The following is a 22,886-nucleotide window of genomic DNA, read 5'->3' as shown; positions in this document are numbered from 1 at the left end:
CGTGCAGTGTCAATTTTGACAGTAAATTATGATTTAGTTTAAATCTTTTGAATGAAATGCAACTTTGTTTTAGGTCAAAATTTTGTCATCGGGATGCGGGGCTGTGTTCATTATGAAAGCACAGTTAAAACTTTTAGGTCTTTCGACTAAAATGCAACTTAGCTTTAGTCAAAATGTAGTCATCAAGACTGTTTCAAGTAATGTATTTTAGTGAACTAAAGGACATTAAGATTTTAGTCGACTACATCTGTTATACATTTTTTTTAAAGCCACAATTACCATTTATTAATAGCCTGATATGGAATGGTATTAACTTAGGCTTGTCCCACCTTCCACGTAACAAAAGTAGTTTTGATTCCCGCAAGTTAATTTTGTGTTTTTTGAATGATAGATTTTTTTCCTGAAAAAAAACAAACAAACCAAAAAGTTATACCTGAACATCTTTCTTTAAAGCAAGGAATCTGTGTGCCGGTGTCTGTGTGTCTGTGTCTGACTCAAATATCTCTGCGGATCAGGCTCAGATTGACCTGAGACTTTCAACAAGGCTGCAGCTTGGTTCAAAAGTATGCAGCGTCGGATTTGTTTGTTCTGCATTAGTACTGTTGATTAATTATTTCATAAAATTGTTCACTGCCACCAGAGCGAAGCCACTAGAGTCACGTGCGCGCCAGAGACAGTTGCTGCCACGTGCGCGGCAGAGCTAATCACTGCAGAGCCCACCCCCCCCACCTCCTGGTTTTGAGCGGAGCAGATGCAGCGATCCGCTGTGTGCGTGCGTGATGTAACTTTTTTTTCTGAATCAAAGAGGAATTAAAGCTCCCATGTAAACGTGAGTGTCTCAAAGTGTTTCACCAGGCATAACTTCATGCTGGTGCGTTGCTTTTTCCAAATGTATTCATTTAAACATATGAAAACACAATAGTTATCACTCTACACATTTCACAACAAACCTAAATGTCCCTGACGTCCCACCATCAAACACAACCTCATTTGGCCATCCATGAAAAAGCTACTTAACCTCCCACTTTTCTATAGCAATACATATTTTCTACGAGCACTGCTTTAGTATTATTTAAAAAAAATAATAATAATAATTAACTTTGCTTGAATTACTAGGCAGAAGTAAAAGACGCATCAAAGAGATCAGCAAATGCCTCTGAAGAAGACTGGCAGGAGATCAAAGTAAATTTCCTAATAACAAGTTGTCTGAATAAATCTTAACATGATTTTAACATAAAAGCAGTTTTGATTGGATAACTTCAAAAAGCTCCGATTGGATTTCATCATTGAACATTATAGTTTAGTTTTTATTAGTAAAAAAATTGTTTTCACTTAAAAAATTAAGTTGATGAAAAATATTTAGTCAACAAAAAACAAAAAAAAAAACACAGCGTTTGTCTTTTTAAAAAGGTTAAAGTCATTAATCCACAGATTTGTTTTAATTATTATAAAAGCCTCCAGTTCCTTTTATTCAACCCTGAGGTACTTTAGATCCTGCCGGAGTGCTTTAGAGTGTGTTTGGACATTTAGCATAAGTGATGCAGGGAAATAATCATGTAATAAAAGTTTCCTGGTAATGTCTGCCCTTGATAAATGAGATTTAAAATGTCAGTGCACTCTGTAATTTCACTCCAGTAGAGAAAGAGTTTCTCACTTTGCTACGAAACAAAGGGAGTCGTTGTTATTTACTATTTGCTGTGTAACTTTACCAATATCTGTATATAATTGTGATAAAATGCAATGACATGCCCCTTCTGCTGTGAATTTGCACACAGGCAGGACACTGTTGCTTTAAAATGCTTTTTAAAAGTGTGTCTGCTTAGAATTGTAAGCTGCTCATGTCACACTAAGCTCTCAAACAGCCTCTGAATGGATGGATATGGAGTCGTTTGGCTTCAAAACAACTTGACAAGTCTGTCACTTTCCTCTCCTGTTTTATCTCTTTCTTTTATTAACAACAATTAATAAGTGCGTGATCATCTTTAAGAGCAGAAATATTTTGAATGAAAAGAAGAAACACCAAATGATTATTAAATAAAAAACTGTTATTTAAATAGGGATTAAAATGGTGATTTTAAGGAATCTTTACCTTTTTTAAAAAATTTTTTTTTTAAAGAAATGGTAATAACTCAAGCTATGCAATGCTTTGAATATATTATGAGTAGTCCCAAATAGTTTTAGATTATCAGCCACTTTCACCGATCTATGGAAAGCATACATTTAATATCGGTGACATTAACCATGATTAAGCTCTACTCGTATACGAGTAATTTTAAATTGAAGATCACTATCCACACATCCATTTCATTTTGGGGATTATGGGAAACGTTTTTTTTATTATTTATTTATTTATTTATTTAAAAAAAAATCTCTGATCAATAAAGATCACCAGAGAATAAGGTCACGTGTTGCAGCAACACAATAAAAATACCAACATAAGATGTAAAATGTAAGAAAAGTGTAGAACAGATGTAAATGACATTAAAAACAAAAACAAAACAACAATCGAAGCGCAGTGTAGTGACAGTTATTGCGCTAAATAATGGAGTTAAATGGTGTATGGCAGTGGGAACAAAGGAACGCCTGAAGCACTTTGTCTTGCATGGTGGTGGGATGGTGCGTTGGCTGAAGAAGAAGGTGTGATATATAGAAACTGAATGTGATGTTTTTATCTAAAAAGAGAAGATTATCCACTTCAGTGGGGGATTGTGAGTGTTTCCAACTTCTTGTTTGAGGTGTGTCTAATTGTGCTGTCTTTAAGTTGATGAGAATAACTTCATAAAATATTTGTGAGTAAAAAAGTTAAAGTTAGGGTAGGTAATTTTCTCCAGATACACTTTTTAAGTTTTTGGTTGAAATTGTCTTCATGACATGACAGAAATTAAGATCTTATGTGCTCTAAAAAAGGAATTAAGAAAATCCGTCAACCGTAGCAGCTCTAAACCTGTAATAACTTCGACCAATGGAAAAAAAACAAAACGTTTTTTTTAACCAATCCCTTTCTCCTTGCTTGTTCTCGATCTTTTGCGTGCACGAGCTCACACTGAAACTCGTCACAGCTGACAGAGTAAAAACTTTTTTGTGGAACAGCAGCTCTCTTAAACCCCTAAATGTGTCTCAAACGTTGGTTCCCTAAGGCTTGATCTACAAATTCCAAACAATGAGTGGAATTTAAAGTGCCAAGGCAATCTGTGGATTAGACAATGAGTCATTAATGGTGAGACTGATTAATTCAGATGAGCCCAAATAACCTTTCTAAAAATACAAACGATGTAAATTTTTTTTTTTTTTTTTTTTTTTTTTGTTCACTTTATTTTTTTAAAGGAAAAAAATCAGACTTTTTTAAAATAAAAAAAAATACATGTGAACAAAGATGAAAATATAATTTTTTTTAAATTTAGACTAATAAAAACTAAACTATAACGTTCAATAATGAAATCCAATCAAGTTTCTTTTTTAGAAGTTTTCCAATCAAAACTGCTTTTACGTTAAAATCATGTTAAGATTTTTTTTTTTTTTTTTTTTAAATACCATGAAACTTCTATGTGTTTACTTCAGTAGTAAGCACATGGCTATTTATTGTCTCTTAAGTGTGGTAAAATGGTTGTAATCCTGTTTCAAAAAATTACAAGAAAATATCGTATTTTATTGAGAATCAGTAATGTTAGTTTGTGGTGAATTTGTTCAACAAATTGCCTAAAAAAGAACTAGGAACATTTTAAGATTATTTTTAAATAAATTGTTAAATCTTTCCAGGTACCTCCTGCAATTTGCTCCTGTGCCCCGAGAGGTACACATACCCCTGTTTAAGAACCACTGATATAGAATAAAAAGGCTAGGATTGACTTTTGTCTTTGAGATTTTTTGTATTTGATTTTTTCTCCACATGAACCGTTCAAAAACAAATACATGTGTGATTCACATCTGGAAACCTGTATTTAATGGCAAGTAGAAGTACATCTTTGTGGAATATAAAGTGTGTGTGCGTTTTGGGGGGGGGGGGGTGGGGGGGGTAGACACAGATTGAGTCTGAGAAATGAAATCATACTGTTAGTTACCAAGACAACTGCACAAAAAGACATCAGGGTGTATCTTTTGCTTAATCTGACCGAGTCTGAATCTTCAAAACATAGAGGGAGGGAGGGCTCAGGTGTACACACACACACACACACACACACACACACACACACACACACACACACACACACACACACACACACACACACACAGAGGAAATACTCTCAGATATAACACACTCACTCAGAGAGGGAGGAGAGGAAGAACTTAGTAGAGAGAGAGAGAGGAGGGAGATGTACATGTAAACAGGAAGAAGGAACTGCTACTGTCCATATAAACGGCTTTAATAACCCACACTGAGCCAAGAGAGCTTCATCAGCCGTTCAACAGAATGTCTCAGAGGAGAAGGAGTTTCACCTTTGGGGCTTATGGAGGGTAAGAGCATGGACAAACAATCTGCCTTCATCTTCCTGCTTCTGCAGTTCACCTGTTGCCAAATGGTGCATTTAAACTGGGGATACTGGTGTTCCTTTTATGTGGAGCCAGAAGCCCTGGAGCAGTGTGAGGGCAGCTAATGTTTAATGCTTTAAAGGTCTATTCCAGTGTTCCACCTGTGGCAAAGGCTCTGAAGAAGTTTGTAGGTCAAGCTATACTGGACTCACAACGCCACTCACTTTCTTCTTCTTCTTGTTAAAATACTACTTTTCTTTGTGAATGGATCGGGCTGAAATTTGGTAGATACTGTATAATCTATGGATGTGTACGCATTGACGCTCATAGCCCGGTTTTTGATTTGGGGCCGAGAGGAGCAAGAAAAAAAAAAAAAGTTGATTTCTCATTTATTTGCGAGTCAAATATTACGACGATTGGTGGTACCGAATCATTGACACATTTCCGGTAATTTCCAAATTTATGGGGACATAGTCGTGTGATATATTATTTCAAAGGTAATTCAATGTAGATTATGATTATTCCTCACACACAAGAGGCCCACCGCCCAATAACAATTACAAAAGAGCTTCTTAAATACTGAATGTTCACGCTTTCACTTTAATTAGAGGGTAAGATAATAAGGTAAGAAATTTTTAATTTTCAACACGCAACACGTTTTCTATCCTAATGTATGCAATTATTTAATTTTCATTATATTTCATAGAAAATAATCATCTTCCTATTTTACTAGTGACTAACAAACAAATTTTAACTGAAAACATGTAACATTTGTAAAATGTAACAATTATGCCATATTTTACCAAAATACACCTTGAGTTTTTGAATATATCTTATATATATATATATATATCAAAATTTACACTATATAACATACCAGTGAGCTTAAAAACATTTGTCACAATGTTTCAGTGAAAATAAACATTTAAAGATGGTTCATTTAATACTAAAACTTTGTCACGTGCAGCAAAATGTAATTTTAACAACTCCATCTCTCATATGTATTTATTTTTGTGGGTTTGAATTCTGGAAAGTAAATCAGGTTTTAGATGGAGCTCATTGGTGACTAGAGCTGCTGTGGGTCCCTCACGTGGTCCATACGAGCTACCTGGTGACCCCTGAACTAAAGCTTTACAAGTGAAAAATGGCAAGTGAAGCTTTGTTGTTCATGTGGATTTGTTGGGTTTTTTTTTTTTCTTAAAAATTTTATATTTTGATCGCGCTTCCAGATTACTTTTAATTTGTGCAATGTACTGCATATATATATAAAGTTGAATTACATTTAATTGAATTGTACATGATAACCCTCAGTGAGAAGTTATAAAAACTGCATTAGTTTATGTAATTTTGAATAGTTTTCTGTTTCATCTTTGCAATCAAGCAATGAAATTAACAGTCAATGGATTATCAATTCATTGGTTATTGGGATAATAAATATTCAGCTATTAAATACAACTGCATTTCAGTGTGAGTGAACAAACAAACTAATAAAGTGCAGTATAATAAAGTATTTTTTTTAAATATAACCTTTATTTTACTAGATGAGGTCAGTTGAAAACCAGTTCTCTTTTACAGTGATGACCTGGTAAGCAGTGGGGTTACACATGAAACATATAAACAGTTAAAATGCACAGTGAAAACATAGAGACAGATAAAAGACAGAGGAGAGACATGTCAACACGCCCATTTTTATCACATAAACACAGGTCAATCCCTTAGATTCAATGTAGTATCATCACTTTGTTTAAATTATTGGCATTTTAATTTGTCACTAAATCTGAAAAAGAAGAACAAAGAAAGAATACAACGGAAAGCTTCATTTCATGTCAGCAAAAGTCAATTTATACAACAATAATACATATTTATGTTCTGCTGTCAATGTCGTTATTGCCTTGACGTGAAAACATCCTGTTCACTACTTTATATTTGCTTTTTTTTAATCTATATTAATTGCCTCACAGCAGCAACAAAAACAACAAACGTAGCGTGTTATTTCAATCAATCAATCAATCAATCAATCAATCTTTATTTGTATAGCGCCAAATCATAACCAATGGTATCTCAAGGCACTTTACAGTAGAGCAGTCTTAAGGACGGACTCTTCATTTTATGGATACACACATATGCATATATACGTATATACACATACATATGTATCCCACACCCAACATGAATTCATCATGGCGGCAAGGAAAACCTTCTGTTAAGCAGCAGGAACCTTGTGTGGATCCCATTCCTATGATGAACAGCCATCCACGTTATGCTGTGTTGGGTGTGTGCAGAGAAAAGGGTGGAGACAGAGCCGCTGAGTCTCTGTAACTCCACACTGAGGATCCCACGGACCTGCAAGACAAAAGCCAGAAGGAGTACAGGAGCAAACACACAAGGGAGTAAGCAGACATAGAGGGAGTGTTTGAAAGAGGAATGGGACCCTCTCCGGTCCCTCTCTAACCTAAATGACCTCTCTCTTAACGCCCTCTCCAACCTCTCTCCAACCGAGCATGCCAGACCCCCCCCCCCGGCAGTCTATGCCTATTGCATCTTAATTATGAGCTATGAGCTGGTTCCTAACTAAAAGCTTTATCAAAGAGGAATGTTTTGAGCCTAACCTTAAAGGTAGAGAGGGTGTCTGCCCCCCGAACCGTGGTTGGTAGATGGTTCCAGAGAAGTGGGGCCTGATAACTGAAAGCTCTTCCTCCTATACTACTTTTAGAGATGAATGGAACAACGAGTAGTCCAGCATTTTGAGAGCGTAGTGTTCTGGGGGGATTGTATGGCACTACAAGCTCCTTGAGATAGACTGGTGCCTGTCCATTTAGGGCTTTATAAGTGAGAAGAAGAATCTTGAATTCTATTCTATATTTTATGGGAAGCCAATGCAGAGAGGCTAATACAGGAGTAATGTGATCTCTTCTCCTAGTTTTAGTCAGTACACGTGCTGCAGCATTTTGAACCAGCTGAAGTGTCTTAAGCGACTTGCTCGGGCAGCCTGCTAAAAGAGAATTACAATAATCCAGTCTAGAGGTAACAAAAGCATGGACTAGTTTTTCGGCGTCGCCCTGAGACAGGATAGATCTGATTTTAGCAATGTTACGGAGATGAAAGAAGGCAGTTCTTGAAGTTTGTTTTATGTGAGAGTTGAAGGATAAGTCCTGATCAAATAGAACCCCAAGGTTTCTAACAGTTGTGCTTTGTGCCAGAGTAATGCCATCTAGGGCAGTTAGGCTAGCATAGGTTTCTCTAAGGTGTCGCGGGCCCAGTACAATGAGCTCAGTCTTGTCTGAGTTGAGAAGAAGAAAATTTTGGTCCATCCAGGCCCTAATGTCCTTTAGACAGGCCTCAAGTTTAGATAGCTGATTTGTCTCACCTGACTTCATTGATACATACAGTTGGGTATCATCAGCATAGCAGTGGAAGTTAACAGAGTATTTTCTCATAACATTACCAAGGGGGATCATATAGATACAGAAGAGGATTGGACCTAGCACAGAGCCCTGAGGAACCCCGTAGCTTACTTTAGTGTACACAGAAGACTTATTATTCACGTGTACAAACTGGTACCTATCAGATAGGTAGGACTTAAACCAGTTTAGGGCAGTCCCTGTGATTCCAAGTAATTTCTCTAATCTCTCTAGTAGAATATAGTGATCTATAGTGTCAAAAGCTGCACTAAGATCTAATAAAACCAGCACTGAGAGTCGTCCTTCATCTGAAGCCCAGAGTAGATCATTAGTTACTTTAACTAAAGCAGTCTCTGTGCTGTGTTGAGCTCTAAAGCCTGACTGGAAGTCCTCGAACAGGCTGTTGTTTTGAAGAAATTCACAGAGCTGAGCTGCCACAACTTTCTCAAGAATCTTTGAAATAAAAGGAAGATTAGATATAGGCCTGTAGTTTGCTAAAGTGCTGGAATCAAGAGTAGGTTTTTTGAGAAGGGGTTTGATTACAGCTACTTTAAAGGACTGTGGCACGTAGCCTATTGATAGGGATATATTTATTGTCTCCAACAAAGATGGGCAGACTAGGGGAACAACTTCTTTAAACAGCTTAGTTGGGATCGGATCTGAAAGGCAGGTCGATGGTTTGGAGGATGAAATAATAGAGTTAAGTTCCTGAAGTCCTATATGTGTGAAACAGTTTAGGTTAGGCCTATTTACATTTAATGGTACAGCAGGCCCAGGTGAAGGCAGGGAGTGGCTAATTTTATCTCTAATCTTGTGAATTTTATCGTTAAAAAATGTCATAAAGTCCTCACAGCTGAGGGCTAGAGGAATCATGGGCTCAATAGAGCTCTGACTTTGTGTTAGCCTGGCTACAGTGCTGAAAAGGTACCTCGGATTATTTTTATTTTCTTCAATTAGTGAGGAGTAGTATGTAGATCGACTATGTCGTAAGGCTGTCATGTATTTACTATGGCTTTCTTGCCAAAGTATTCGTGACTCCTCTGTTTTATTGGAGCGCCACATTCTCTCTAATTTACGGGTTGTCTGTTTGAGTGTGTGAGTTTCAGAGCTAAACCACGGAGCTTTCCTCTGACGTTTAATAGTTTTTTCCCTCAATGGGGCAATTGAGTCCAAGGTGGATTTTAGTAGACTAGCAGAGCTATCGACAAGCAGATCCAGTTGAGAGGGGTTATAATTAATATCATAGTTATTTATTGGATGGTGCACTGAGTTTAAGGCAGCAGGAATGGCCTCTTTAAATTTAGCCACAGCACTGTTGGATAGATTTCTACTTGTAACTATTTTATTGCACAGTGCGAGATCCTCTAGGATAATGTTAAAAGATATTAAAAAGTGATCTGATAGCAGAGGATTTTCAGGGTAGACTTTTAGTTCATTAATATCAAGACCATATGTTAGAACAAGATCAAGAGTATGATTTAAACGATGAGTAGCTTCATTAATAGTTTGAAAAAAGCCAACTGAGTCTATTAGGGACATAAAGGCTGAGCTCAGGCTATCACTATCTTTGTCCACATGGATATTAAAATCTCCTACTATCAGTATTTTATCAGAACTGAGGACTAAGTTTGATATAAACTCAGAGAATTCTGATAGAAATTCAGAATAAGGGCCTGGAGGACGGTAAATTATCGCAAATAAGACTGGCTGGCAGGTTTTTGATTCGATATGAGATAAATTTAGAACCAGGCTTTCAAAGGAAGTGTAACTGGCCTTTGGTTTAGGATAGATTAGGAGAGATCTATCTTTTTATTATTATTGTTACACTCCTGCCTGATGGACATTGATTTTTATCTATAGGAAAATGATTTTATTTTGAGGTATAAGAATTACTTTTTTTGCTATCTCATGCATCAGGGGGCAGAGAAATTATTTCCCCCCCAAAATAAAAAATAAGGCTCTGGTATATTAGTGAGTAAAATATTGTTTTAAGAAAAAAAAGAGACTGAAATGAAAAGTATAGACAGGGTGACTGTGGCTTAGATGCTAGATTGGTTGTCTTGTAATGGAGAGTTTAGTAGTTTGACTCTGGAAAGACACAAAAGCTAAGTTGGAAGATTAGCGTCTAATGATGTCTCTGTGAATGGGTGAATGTGTGTGATATTGCAAAGCTCTTCAAAACTACTGTAATCATGATTAAAAAAAATAAAACAAAAAAAAACACAGTACATGAATGGAGTCTGGAGCCTAAAATGGGGTCATATTCCTAAAAATAACAACACTAATACAAATAAAAATAAATCACTGAAATGCAATCAATCACTTTTCTTTTTCCAAGTGCTGAAAAAGGCTGTTAACTGTAAATGGGATCTCAGAGTGCATCACTGAGGTGATTTTCCTCCACCTACAGATTAATCTTACTGAGCCACTGAACACTGATTAGCTGCTAATGTCCAATCAATTCTTCTTTTTCAGATTGGGCGAACTGTGCTAATGGCATGTGCTTGGTTAGCATCACTGGTCTCAATAAAGATAATTATGGCTGCGCTGCACCAAATTCTTGCCACAAAGGATAATCCTAATAAGGTGTAGTTGGAAGTTATATTTCGTCCAATATAACACAAAACTAAAGAAACAGAAAATGCAAAATGTCAACAAAAGTACATGCACAAAATGAGAGCAAAGACACACTAAACAACAGTGATGTGCCGCGACCACTAGGGTTGGGTAGGCAGGGCATATGACAATGTCATATGTTTATGCTGGCAAGTGTTAATCTAACAAAATCAACATCGTAAAACACCATTAAAGAAACATAAACAATAGCAGCAGCGGCTACGCTGTATCAATTCACTTATGCACTCTGAACGCACGTATAGCATTTAGCATAGCACAGTTACGTCCAAAGGCAGCGTAGCAATCATCCTTTTTACGTAAAGGCATCGCAAACAAATTAAAACACGCAATGGGGCCAGAGGCACAGCTGCAATGTGCTTTCGAGAAGGGGTGTGGCCTCCTCCTGTACGAGGAAATAGCAATGTTTATGTGATTTGGGCTATGAAACGCACAAAATGCTGTCACTTTCAAATGTATAGGCTATCGAAAATTGAAAAATAAATTATAATTATTTTACAATTAAAACAAATAATTAAAATATCAATTCACCCTTGGGTAGGCACTGCCTACCCTGCCTACCCTGACTGCACGCCACTGCTAAACAACCACTTAAAAAAATGACTACAAAAACAACAACATTTACAAAAAGACTTTATAGACACACAAAATACCAATGAAATTGCACAAAATGTCAGAACAATCCACAAAATGACAACAATGACACAAAAATGTAAGAAAAAACGCACTCGATAAGCACACAAAAAGGCAACAAAAATTGACCTCATTGACAAGAAAATAGACAAAATAAATTAAAAAACGCAAAAAATGTCTAAGAACTCAATAACACCAAGAAAACCCGCACAAAAGGACGACAAAGGCAAAACTCTTTGTTCTTTCCTGTATTAAAGTTCAGATTGTTTAATATTCTAAATTCTAAATGCATTTTTGTGGCCCCAGCTCTGATAGTTGCCCACCTCTGGTTTAGGGTGACCATACGTCTGGATTTACCTGGATTTATCCTCTTTGCCCGGACCCTAAATGAAAATATCCAGGTTCTAGGTGAACACGTTAATTTAAAAGACCGTAACTTCGCTAATATTTTGCTCTGTCTGAGAAATTCCACCAGTTTCTGAAAACTAAGGAGTGGCTCTTTATAGGTCACAGTTATTTATTGAAGTGTATATTTAATGTTCTATAAGCCTTGATGTTTTTTTTTGCTATAGTTTTAATTTCTAGGAGATGTTTCTCATTGTTTCAGTGATTGAGAGATTTTAAGAAGGTTTATATCAGATTTTTCAAGGACTTATTGTAATAATGCATAATAAAGGGCTTTGACTTGAGTCACCACTGATTTCAGATTGTTTTTAAGTCTGTTATGAAGAGATAAATTATATTTTAAACCTTATGGATAATAACTTATTTATCTACTACAGTGTATAGCAGAGATGGGCAACTTCCATCACCGCAAGGGCCGTAAAAATGTGTTTATTTGCTCTAAGGGCCACATTAGCGTGTGTTTTTCTGTCATGTTTGTTTTTGTCCTGCTTGTTATGATTGCATTTTCTGTTGTTATTTTCTGAATTTTTCCTGTAAAATGTCTGTTATTTTTAAATTCCTATTGTGTATTTATGTTGTCATTTAGCAGTTTTTGTTTCTCTTGTCTTTTTGTGTACTTTTGTTGTCATTTTCTGTAATTTTGTCTAGTTTTTGACTCATTTTGTGTCAGTTTGTTCATTTTTATAGTAGTTTTGTGTGTTTTTGGAGTATTTTCTGTATTTTTCTGCAATGTTGTAATTCTTTGTATTTTTTAATGTGTTCTTGCTTTTGTTTTGTGTTTTTTTCTCTCATTTTGTACATTTACTTTAGGGGCCGCATAAAATTTGGCCAAGGGCCCCATGTGGCCCCCGGCCCACCAGTTACCCATGTCTCGTGTATAGTGTAGTGTAAAGTAGATACAAGGAAACATTGAGTGCTTTGAGTATGTCAAGGTCAGAATCAGAATCAAAATATGGTCACCCTATTATTGTTGGGACTGTATTACATATTTCTAACTGCATTGTACTTGAACGTAGTATTTTACAATATGTTAAATAGCAACAATATGTTTGGTCTGGAGTTGAGGTTTTAGTTTGAAGATGATGAACTGAGTCTATCTGATGTTCTCCCCCATGATGACCAGTTTTTTCTAGGTAATATGTCTTCACCCCTGTGTGTGTGTGTGTGTGTGTGTGTGTGTGTGTGTGTGTGTGTGTGTGTGTGTGTGTGTGTGTGTGTGTGTGTGTGTGTGTGTGTGTGTGTGTGTGTGTGTGTGTGTGTGTGCCAATAATTGGTTTCTCAAAGCTTGCTGTGGGCATGAAGGTGTGCATGGGTCTGTGATTGCCTGTCGCTTCATGCTAGCCCGTGTGATGGAGCCCCAAATAGTGTCTGCTATGCTTTAGATTTGAACTCGACTCCAAACCAGGACGGTTAAAGCTGCAGGAGACGACCTAGACATAGTGTAGGTCTCATAGATCAATGAATCATGGATCAGTTAGAAAGCAGATGTAATATGAAGGTAGATTTGTCTTCATTATTCATTAAAATATATATAAGTTTTCAACAAATCACTTCAATCAAAACAAAATTCAATCAAATATTAAGTATTCAAATGCAATTATTTGGGTCTCAAATTTTTTTATTTAATTTTTTATACATTTGAACACTTTTTTCTTTGAGTGAAAATATTTTTTTTATGAATTTTCTTCCTGATCCTTGATTTACTCATTTGGATTTATTGATTATGTTTTATTATTGAATAATAAAGACACAAATCTTTCTGCATAATATGTAAAAAATTGAATGTGCTGCTCAAAACCTTGTTTTCATGTCCACCATAAACACACTCTTATTGACATTGACGGGAAAAAGTGAAATATTACCCAAAAAGAAGGATTTTGTTTCTTACTCGGAATAAAATCTCTAACACTTTTAAACCGCACAAAATAAGCAGTTACTGTTTCAGCCCATTCCATGTTTGGTTGTTAAAATGAATGTTTATTCTTGATTTTGTATATATTATCATTTGATTTATTAATCCATGAGGCCTACACTACAGTTTGTCTTTATTATGATAAAATATATGGTTTCCAACACTTTATGTTGGCAAATGAATGAATGGCAATGGCTAAATGGAGATATTTATGCTGTCTGAGGAATTACTCATGGAGGTCCATCACAATAATCACCATCATTTAATGTGATTCCCTCCCATTTCAATGCATCTCCTTTTGTAGCGTCTAAAGCAAGCAATGCATTGTAATTCCCAAAAGGCGTGTGTTTCATTTAGACAAGACGAGCCCTTTATGTGGCTTTCATTAATGTTTGTCTAGTCTAAGGTTACAATGAATGTTTATCTTTGTTGTTAAGAGCTGTTTGTTCCTGACAAAGAGTCTCTCAGGGGAAATTAATGGCTAATGACTGGCTAAAGACCGTTTTTCTGCAGAAATCAACAGAGCCAGATTTAGTCCATCACATACACAATAAATGTAAATGTTAAGTGCTCTTTCTGTAAAGAATGACTTTGCCACGGAATAATTTATTCATACAAATCAATGGTAATAGCTGTGAGAGGGTAATAAGACTAAATTCCCTATAGAACGTGTGCGAAAGCATGATAAATAATAACATATTTTGTTTTATAAAGAAAGATTTAGAGACTTTTTTTGATTGCAAAATAATAAATAAATAAAAAAAACTAAATAATTAGTGTAGGCCGGAGTATAAAAACATGCATTATTAAAGTTAATATGATGTACTGGAAACTTTTAATGAGAAATAGCTTGTTGTTGTTTTCTACAAAATTTGGACTGCTGTTTAAATTAGTTGTTTTTTTAGTTTTTTTTTTTTTTTTTTTCTGGTTTATTCGCATTCTGGTTCAATAGTTATTGGAAACATTAAAGTTTTATTTTGTGAGACTAATTTGTTGTTTATAACCTCAAGATTTACAATGTATTTGCATGTTTGAATGGAGAAAATAAACACTATGCTAGCAGATAGAAAAGCTCCATGACATGTATGAGCTAATGTTTGATGAACACAATTAGCTCATCTCAATGTCTTTTTCCATCATTTGAAATAATAGGCTGTTCTTCTACATCACACGCATCAAATTCAACGCCCGGGGGCCAAATCCGGCCCTTTAGAGCATCCAATTTGGCCTGCAGCAGAGAGCAAAAAAAGTCAGAGAAATCATGAATCCTTGCGTAAATTACACACTAATTCAGTTGTAGATATCACCAAATTAATACACAAATTAAATGAAATGCCACAATATTAGCAGAGCTCACATTTCCCCTTCATCCCTTGATATCAGGGGATAAGGTGTCATTTTGAATCTTAAATTATTAAAGGAACTCTAATGTTTTCCAAAATCTGCAATTTTCTACAAATTATTCCACAAAAAATGTCCCCAAATTACATAAAAATGTGTCACAAAATCAAATAAATTGTCAGTCACTATCCTACAAGGACTGATATGTCACTTATTGCGTTAATATTATCAGTGCCGTACATATTTTATCATTTAATTATAAGTGGAAGTGCAAACTAGAGCACAATAATGATTAAATTATGAATTGTCCCACATATAGTCTGCGGCCCACAAACTCTTTAACACCTACAGCGTCGCCCGCGACACATCCTGGTATGCGCACATTAAAATCATTGTAACTTTCTCTAATGGAAAAATTCAAACTGTTTCTAAAAGCTAACATGTTGCGCTTTACTGACAAATTTCACGGTAACCACGTTCCCTCCTTTGTAGAAAGCCCGCGAAGAAATGGCTTTGGCTTGTGAGTGTAATAGTTGCTATGAAAGGGCCTGTTTTTGCACATGGAATTTTTTTATTTTTTTTTTTATTTTAAATAGTATTATACATTCTAAATTTCATATATTTGTTGAAAAAAATATTTTATTCAAGTGAGCTTTCATTGTTTTCTTTCTTCTCAATCTCGAGAAAAAATCTATTTTGTTTGTGTTCATCTTCATTTAAAACTGATATTACACTGGAAGAACATGTAATAAATTGTAAAAAAAAAAAAAAAAATATTAGAAGTCTAAAGGGGCAAAAAGCACTTCCTCATGGGACATCTACTGACTGTTTTATAGACAAAATAAGCAAAAACCCAGGCAGAGATGTTAATAATAAAAAATATTAATAAAAGAACCTAGATGGAGATGTAAATAATAATTATTGTTATTGTTATTATTATTATTATTATTATTATTATATTATGATTTAGAAGGAAGAAAACAATGAAAGCTCACATGAATAAAATATTTTTACATTTAATTATTGATATTGATATAATAGGTGTTAAAGGATTAAGATAAACTGCTCTATATTTGACCCCTGAACTAAAATGAGTTTGACACCCCTGTTCACCAATAACTTTCTTTCATTGTACTTCATTCGGGTGTAGGCAAACAAGAGATGCATTAAATATTATATATACATACACATGGAGAATGTTAAGTCATTTCTTGGTCAGTGTGTTTATTATTCTTCATCACTGAAAATCCAAGTTTTCTTATTTTTCCTTTTTGTCTCTTGACTCTCTTGTTGTTTACGTGCCGACCTGTTTCCCACTGCTCACTGTTACCACCAAAACACAGACTCACCTGCATCAGCAGAGACGCGTCGGTGAACCGTGTCGCCCACTGGAAAACAAATATTTCTATTCTCAACAAGAGAGCTCCAAACACAGTGTGACCAAAAGCCCTGACCAGCAGCTCAGCGAATGTCAGTGTTTGCACGTCAAATACATTTTTACTTTCCTGCACCTTTGTGAGTTTCATCTAACGACAGAAGCAGGTGCACAGCGTGTACAGCATTATACTCACTGTCACATCTCCTTTACTGTTACTTTGACAACAGACCCAGGGACTTTACTGTAGGTGTTAATTAACGGACAGTAGAGAATAGATCATTATTAGAGTAAAGATGGAGACAAATTGGCCAATTTTCCTTAGTCGTAGAAAACTAAAAAACAGGATCGTGTTATTAGAAATATCTTTTTTTGATTTCTCTCTTTATTTAAAATTAGGCTCCAATATGTCACAAAAATGGCTAAAATGCATGTTTGGGACAATATCATTCATTTACGCGCTGTTTTTTTTATACATATTTTATACATTTGTATTATATTTTACTGGCATTTGTGCACTTCTATTTAATCCTTATTTAATTAAAATACTTTTGTATGTTTTCTTTTGTTCGTGTTTCTTCTTTTCACTTAATAATAATATATTCTAGAGCCTCTGTAACTAAACCAAAATGCCTCACATGTATGTTTTGGGACAATACTACGCATATACTGTACGTGCTATTTAGTGTGACAAACAGAACACTGTGTCCAATTCCGCCGATAATCACGCTCAAAATCTCGCTCTACGTCTTACGGTGTCTGAGTTGCTGGATTGTGCGTCTTCTCTCAAAAACTGGTCGTCATGGAATTACCTTCAGATAAATTTGATCAATGTGTTTGGAGGATCACTGTCATCAACTGAACAAAAACTGTTTTTTATCACCTGAGAAATATCACTGAAGTGAGGCATTTGTTACCAAAATCAGATCTCGAACTGGTCATCCACGTGTTAATTTCATCTCGCATTGATTATTGTAATTCTGTGTTCACTTGTTTCAACAGTGCACAGACATCAGATTGTACAAAATGCTGCTGCCAGATTTTGATTGGTGCACCCAGAACAGCTCACATTACCCTTATTCTATCTAGTCTTCATTGGTTTCAATTTTAGTCCTGAATTCCCGTGCGTTTCATGGTCAGGCCCCTCAGTTTATCACTGACTTGTTGTGCCCCTACACTTCAGGGCCCACCCTTTGGTCTAAAGATCCCAAAAACTAATTTTAAAACCTGGGGAGACCTGGCGTTCCAGGATGTGACCCCCAGTCCCTCCAGGAGCTGTACTGTGTAGACTCTTTTAAGAAACATTTGAAGACTTTGCTCTTCAGAAAATTGGTTTAATGGATTTTTTTTTACTTTTCTCATCCTTTTTATGATGTTGCTCCTGTAGTTTTAGTTTCTCCTCTGTTCTGAACAGCACTTTGTGGTTTTTAGCTGCAAAAAGCACTTTATAAATTCAAACTCACGGTTTGATCAGTGATTATGTTATCCTGTGATTAAAAACTAATGCAGAGCTTTATTCTTCAGATTATTATGAGTGCATTCACTGGTACATAGACAGGTTTAGCTGATGGTGTATTGGTTTAACTGGTGATGACTTTATACCTGGTGACGCAGCTCCACTGGGTTTTGTGCAAACAAGCAGTTGATGGTTATTGATTGTAAAGGTTTCACAAATTATGTTTTTGGATCAAATCACATGTTTTCGTGGCAATTATCTATTAAACGTGTCTAGCAGTGAGGCTAAGGTACATGTTTAGCTCTTGCGGTTTGTTATCTTGTGTGATTTCTTAATCCTTTCGTTTTCCTAAATAATTTGAAACATATAAAATGTAAAAATGAATAACAGTAACCAATCAATCAATCAATCAAACAAACTTTATTTATACAGCACCTTTATTACAAATTAAATTGTAGCCCAAAGTGCTTTACAGACATTTGCTTATGCGATTGACAAAAGTTAAAAATGATTATTAAAAAAAAAAAAAAAAAAAGGTTTAGAGACTAATAATAAGAATACAATGAATTTGTATAGCACTTTTTTGGACACTCCAAGATGCTTTACATGGGGAATAAAACAAAACACACAGAAGTTTTTTAATAAAATATTTAAAAAGATGATAAAGTAAGAAAGAGTCAGAAATAAAAAACAAAGAAGAGAAGGGACCAATTTTTAAAATATAGAATAGCAAAATTAGCATAAAAAAATAAACCCTAAAAATGATTGAAATCATCAAGCACTATGAAAGCCAGACTGAACAAAAAGGTTTGTAGCTTGAGTTCAAAAACTGTGATATTTTGGTTTTGCTTTGTGGAACAGTTAAGTTAAATTGAGTTGGCTTTATTAACCCTAGTTAGCATGTTTGGTACGATTTTGGGAAGTTTAATAGCCTGTACGGTCCTCTAAACAGGGAAAGAGATGTGGATGTGACGCATGAACTCTAATTATTCCAGTTATTTGTGTTTTTTTGATTGTGGGATGAAGCTGGAGTGCCTAGAAAAAACATGCAAGCACATGACCTCCACACGGAGATGGGTCAGGTTTTCACTTGTCTGGAATCAAATCAAGCATCTTGCTGTTTATTACTTTATGTTCTAAACGTTTAAAGGTTTTCGGTCGAAGCGACACTTAATAGCATCAATTATGCTGATGATTTATTAAGCAATAAATGAAAAGCTTTTGATTGCGTCTGCATTGAAAGGTCATGTCAACTGTTTGACGGCGTACTTTTGCAAAAAGAAGGTTAAATGCTAATTATTATTGAACTGATGAGCAGAGATTAATCATTGCTGGAATCGCGTCAGACATTTTGTATGCAAGCTGAAATCTTCTGCGTCTAACACCAAAGAAGGTCATATACTAAAAGCATCAGGTCACTTTAACCTTTGTTTTGTCGTCACTTTCATCCCTCCTTCATAACAGCAGAATGCCACAGTTCCTGTAATTGCTCCTCACACGAAAGGTCTCACATCGTTGATAGAGTTCACTATTAGATTTATTTTCACCGACATTACACATCAGTCATCCTTGGACATCTTTGTTGTCATTACTGTTAAACTGCAATCTGCCGACGGACAACAGACGCACATTTAATTTGATTATTAATCAATGGGCCTTTACATTTGTTACACGGCGTATATATTTAACACATCAGCAGTCAGTGGTGCATGCTGGAAAAAACAATTACCCTTACATCCTCGTCGTATTAAGATGGCACTAAAATCTTGAATATTATGCAGAAAAGGAGTTGAAAGAGGAGTTCCTTTGGATCCACAACGGTGACGAGTGCAGTGATGATGTCTAGAAGTTGCTCGTGTTGTAGTCAAGACCACAATATCAAGATTTACCAGAGAAAAGAATGCATATATATGTATATACTGTCTACTATATACTATAAGTATGGTTAAGATGATGACCGTTCATACTGAAGTATACTTACAGGTTTCCCAAGATGCATTTGGAACCTACAACGATAAAAACCTGAAGCACATTGAGGCTAAATATGTCTGTTGAAAGTTCTGAAAACATTTGAAGTGAAAAAGTGACCAAGTAGAATATCAACATCTGGTCATTTGATCCAGAAAACTCACAGAAACACATTTCATGCAAACATTTTGGAGATTTTTGCAGACCCTCCATTGTGCTACTGATTAAACTTCTGGTTAACTTCAAAACAAGAGCCCTATTTACAAAAGCTTTAAAAAATAAAACTAATGAAAAACAACAAGAGATGCTTTTGTTTTGAAAATAAGATGTTTGATTTTTAACTTGAAGCCGGTACCAGGACGATTTAACATTCAGCTGGCAATGCATCATGGGGGAGTTGAGTATGACGACTATGTCCACTGTGCGTACTGTACTTCAAAAATGTCCCCATATTATACATACATCCAGGTATTTCTCATGTACTCAATCTTTCTATACTATCTAATGTGAACGTACGGACATCAGATTTAGTGTGAGCAGTACGTTAGTATGCAACCCCAAGACTGAGACAAGACCATAAAAATGAGTTTCAAAAACCATGACAACATGGTTAAACAGTTAAAGAGCATTCTTTCTTTAATTTTAGTTTTCTTTTAAATACATTTGACAGACAAAAACAAGGTGTCCACAACTCTTTCAAAGCACAGCATGCAAAAATCTCAAATCTTGACTAATCTGTTCAACTAAATTCATGCAAAAAATGTAAACGTGGATTTAAAAGCCACTGGTGAGTTCATAATTAAATTATATATGTAATAATAACATGTTTTTCAGGTGAATGAGGCCTAAAGAAAGTGTATAGTTAGAGATATTTCTGACTAGAAATAAGATTTTTGCAGATGTCTGACACATAAGGCACTTGATAAATGTAAATGTAATCATTTTAAGTCAAAATTAATCTGGAATTGTCTCTAGTGCTCCATCCATCCATCCATCCATCCATCTATTCATCCATGCATCCATCCATCCATCTATCCATCTATCCATTCATCCATCCATCCATCCATCCATCCATCCATCCATCCATCCATTCATCAACATTTTCTTCCAGTAATTTATGAATGCAAATAAATGTATTTTAATCTTTCTTTCCTCAGAGTTGACAAGAGTTTCTCCAGGACTAGAATCTTATGGTGAGTTCTCTTCTGCTTTACATGTTATTCATCCAAAAAAAAAAGATATATATATATTTATTTATTTATTTATTTATTTTTTTTAATTTGAATGAAAAAGTTCAACACAGTTTGAGTTATGTGACTCAGTACTGGTCAATTACATTTTTAAATTACACTTAAATCTTCAATTATCCATGTTCCATGATTACGTTGAACGACATTTTTTCCAATTACAATTACAATTAAAATTACAATTATTATATTCCCCCTGAAAGTCAATTACAATTACATACTCAATTACTAAAGTTCAATTACAATTAATCACAATTACTGAGCATTTATTAAATAAGCCCATAAAACGTAACCTTCCTCTTGTGTTAGCTTTTGGTTAGCATCTCTTATTATAACGGGTCAGTTTTGAGAAAAAATATTATCTATCATCATACTTGGTTACCTTATTATGCTGCCTAATCAATAAAAAAATATTGGTTTTAATGTTTTTTTGGTGTGGGTGCATTTTATTCACATTTATTTACATATTGTAATGGTTGTTAACTACGTATTGTACGTAGTTGATAATTAATAACAAATATGGCATAATTATGATTATAATTGTAGTTTTAAAAAGCTGTTGCTGTCAAAACTGTAATTAAATTGTAATTGAGTTCAGATAACTGACTTTGTAAATGTAATTACCATGACAATTGAATATAAATGTGAACAGTCTTGGCCAACAACCTGAGGCTGTTGTTATTCATATTTTCTACCACCTGCAATGTTCAGTGGCTTTCAGTTTTTCTCTGTTAAAGCCTCAGCGGCTCAAGCTACAATGTCTCTGGGAGTGGTCACAGGCTGCACTCGTTTTCTACTCGTGTTCTCGGATTCAGATCTCATATTTATTCTGCTTCATCCTTTCTGGGCACACACTGACAGTTTATCACCACTGTTTTATCCATATATGTCCTTGTATAAGTGATACTCCCCTGTGCTTCCATAGTGGTTCTACTGCATTTATTCTTGACGTACCACCCTATCTCTCTGTTGGAGTTATATCATCCATTCTTTTTCCTGCTGATTCAGACAGGTTCTCTTTGTCATTATATGTCCCCGCTTATGACCTGAACCCTTCCTTCTGTAGATTGGGAGATGCTCACTCCCACTCTAGCCATTACAACAGACATGGGCAACTGGCAGCCTGGGGGCCACATGTCAATCAATCAATCAATCAATCTTTATTTGTATAGCGTCAAATCATGACCAATGGTATCTCAAGACACTTTACAGTAGAGCAGTCTTAAGGACGGACTCTTCATTTTATGGATACACACATATGCATATATACGTATATACACATACATATGTATCCCACACCCAACATGAATTCATCATGGCGGCAAGGAAAACCTTCTGTTAAGCAGCAGGAACCTTGTGTGGATCCCATTCCTATGATGAACATGTGGCATTTAGTAAATTTTTTTTGCAGCCACCAAAGCAAATCCCCCAAAATTGTATTTCAAGAAGTTGGAAGAAATTGTGAAGCCCACAATAATACACAAAATAACTCCAAAAACACACAAATCGGCAGAAAAAGTACACAAAAAAAATCTAAAAATAACAGCAACCGCTTAAAAAAATTGACTACAAAAACAACAACACGTTGCAGAATAGCTTCAAAGACACACAGTGTTCACAAAATTACACAAAATGACAGGAATATACAGAAAACAACAGCAAAAATGCAGGAAGTGACCCCAAAATGCACAAATCAACAACAATATGCAGAAAAAGACACAAAATTATTTCACAAAAAATAACAAAAACACACAAAATGGCTCAAAACTGACAAAACATCAAAACCACAGACAAAGACAAAAAAAAGAAACATGGTGTAACCACGGCCAATGTATTTTACAGATGGGAGATGAAGACAAAAAAAAAGACAAATACAAAATATGAATTCACATTATTGTGTTAGTCACATGTGAATGATCTTGCCAACAGCAACACGTTGTTCCTCCTTAATCATTATTCACTAAATGGTCCACGCACACACACAGGCACACACACACACACACACGCACGCACGCACGCACGCACGCACACGCACACGCACATACAC

General features: G+C 35.3%; 1 protein-coding gene across 11 annotated transcripts in view; it reads left to right on the top strand.

The window, feature by feature from the left end:
- Window positions 1–22,886, top strand: part of rap1gapb (RAP1 GTPase activating protein b) — a 121,535-nt gene that overhangs the window by 31,293 nt on the left and 67,356 nt on the right. For 7 of the 11 annotated variants that reach the window (XR_003674048.1, XR_003674052.1, XR_003674047.1 and 4 more), the window contains exons 1-2: window positions 4,279–4,452; window positions 20,750–20,785. The exons of 1 other annotated variant lie outside the window; for it this stretch is intronic. Coding sequence is in view for 1 of the 10 variants with exons in the window: in XM_028446246.1 (XP_028302047.1) it covers window positions 4,409–4,452; window positions 20,750–20,785 (80 nt within the window). In the remaining 9 variants the exon portion in view is untranslated. Of the gene's footprint in view, window positions 1–4,278; window positions 4,453–20,749; window positions 20,786–22,886 lie in introns of those variants that run through there. 3 more of the 11 variants (XR_003674057.1, XR_003674058.1, XR_003674049.1) reach the window with 2 other exon arrangements.

This window comes from Gouania willdenowi, chromosome 5 (assembly GCF_900634775.1).
Source record: "Gouania willdenowi chromosome 5, fGouWil2.1, whole genome shotgun sequence".
Taxonomy (NCBI): Eukaryota; Metazoa; Chordata; class Actinopteri; order Blenniiformes; family Gobiesocidae; genus Gouania; species Gouania willdenowi.
Note: the sequence above shows the minus strand (reverse complement) of the source record. Positions and strands in the feature narration are given on the sequence as shown.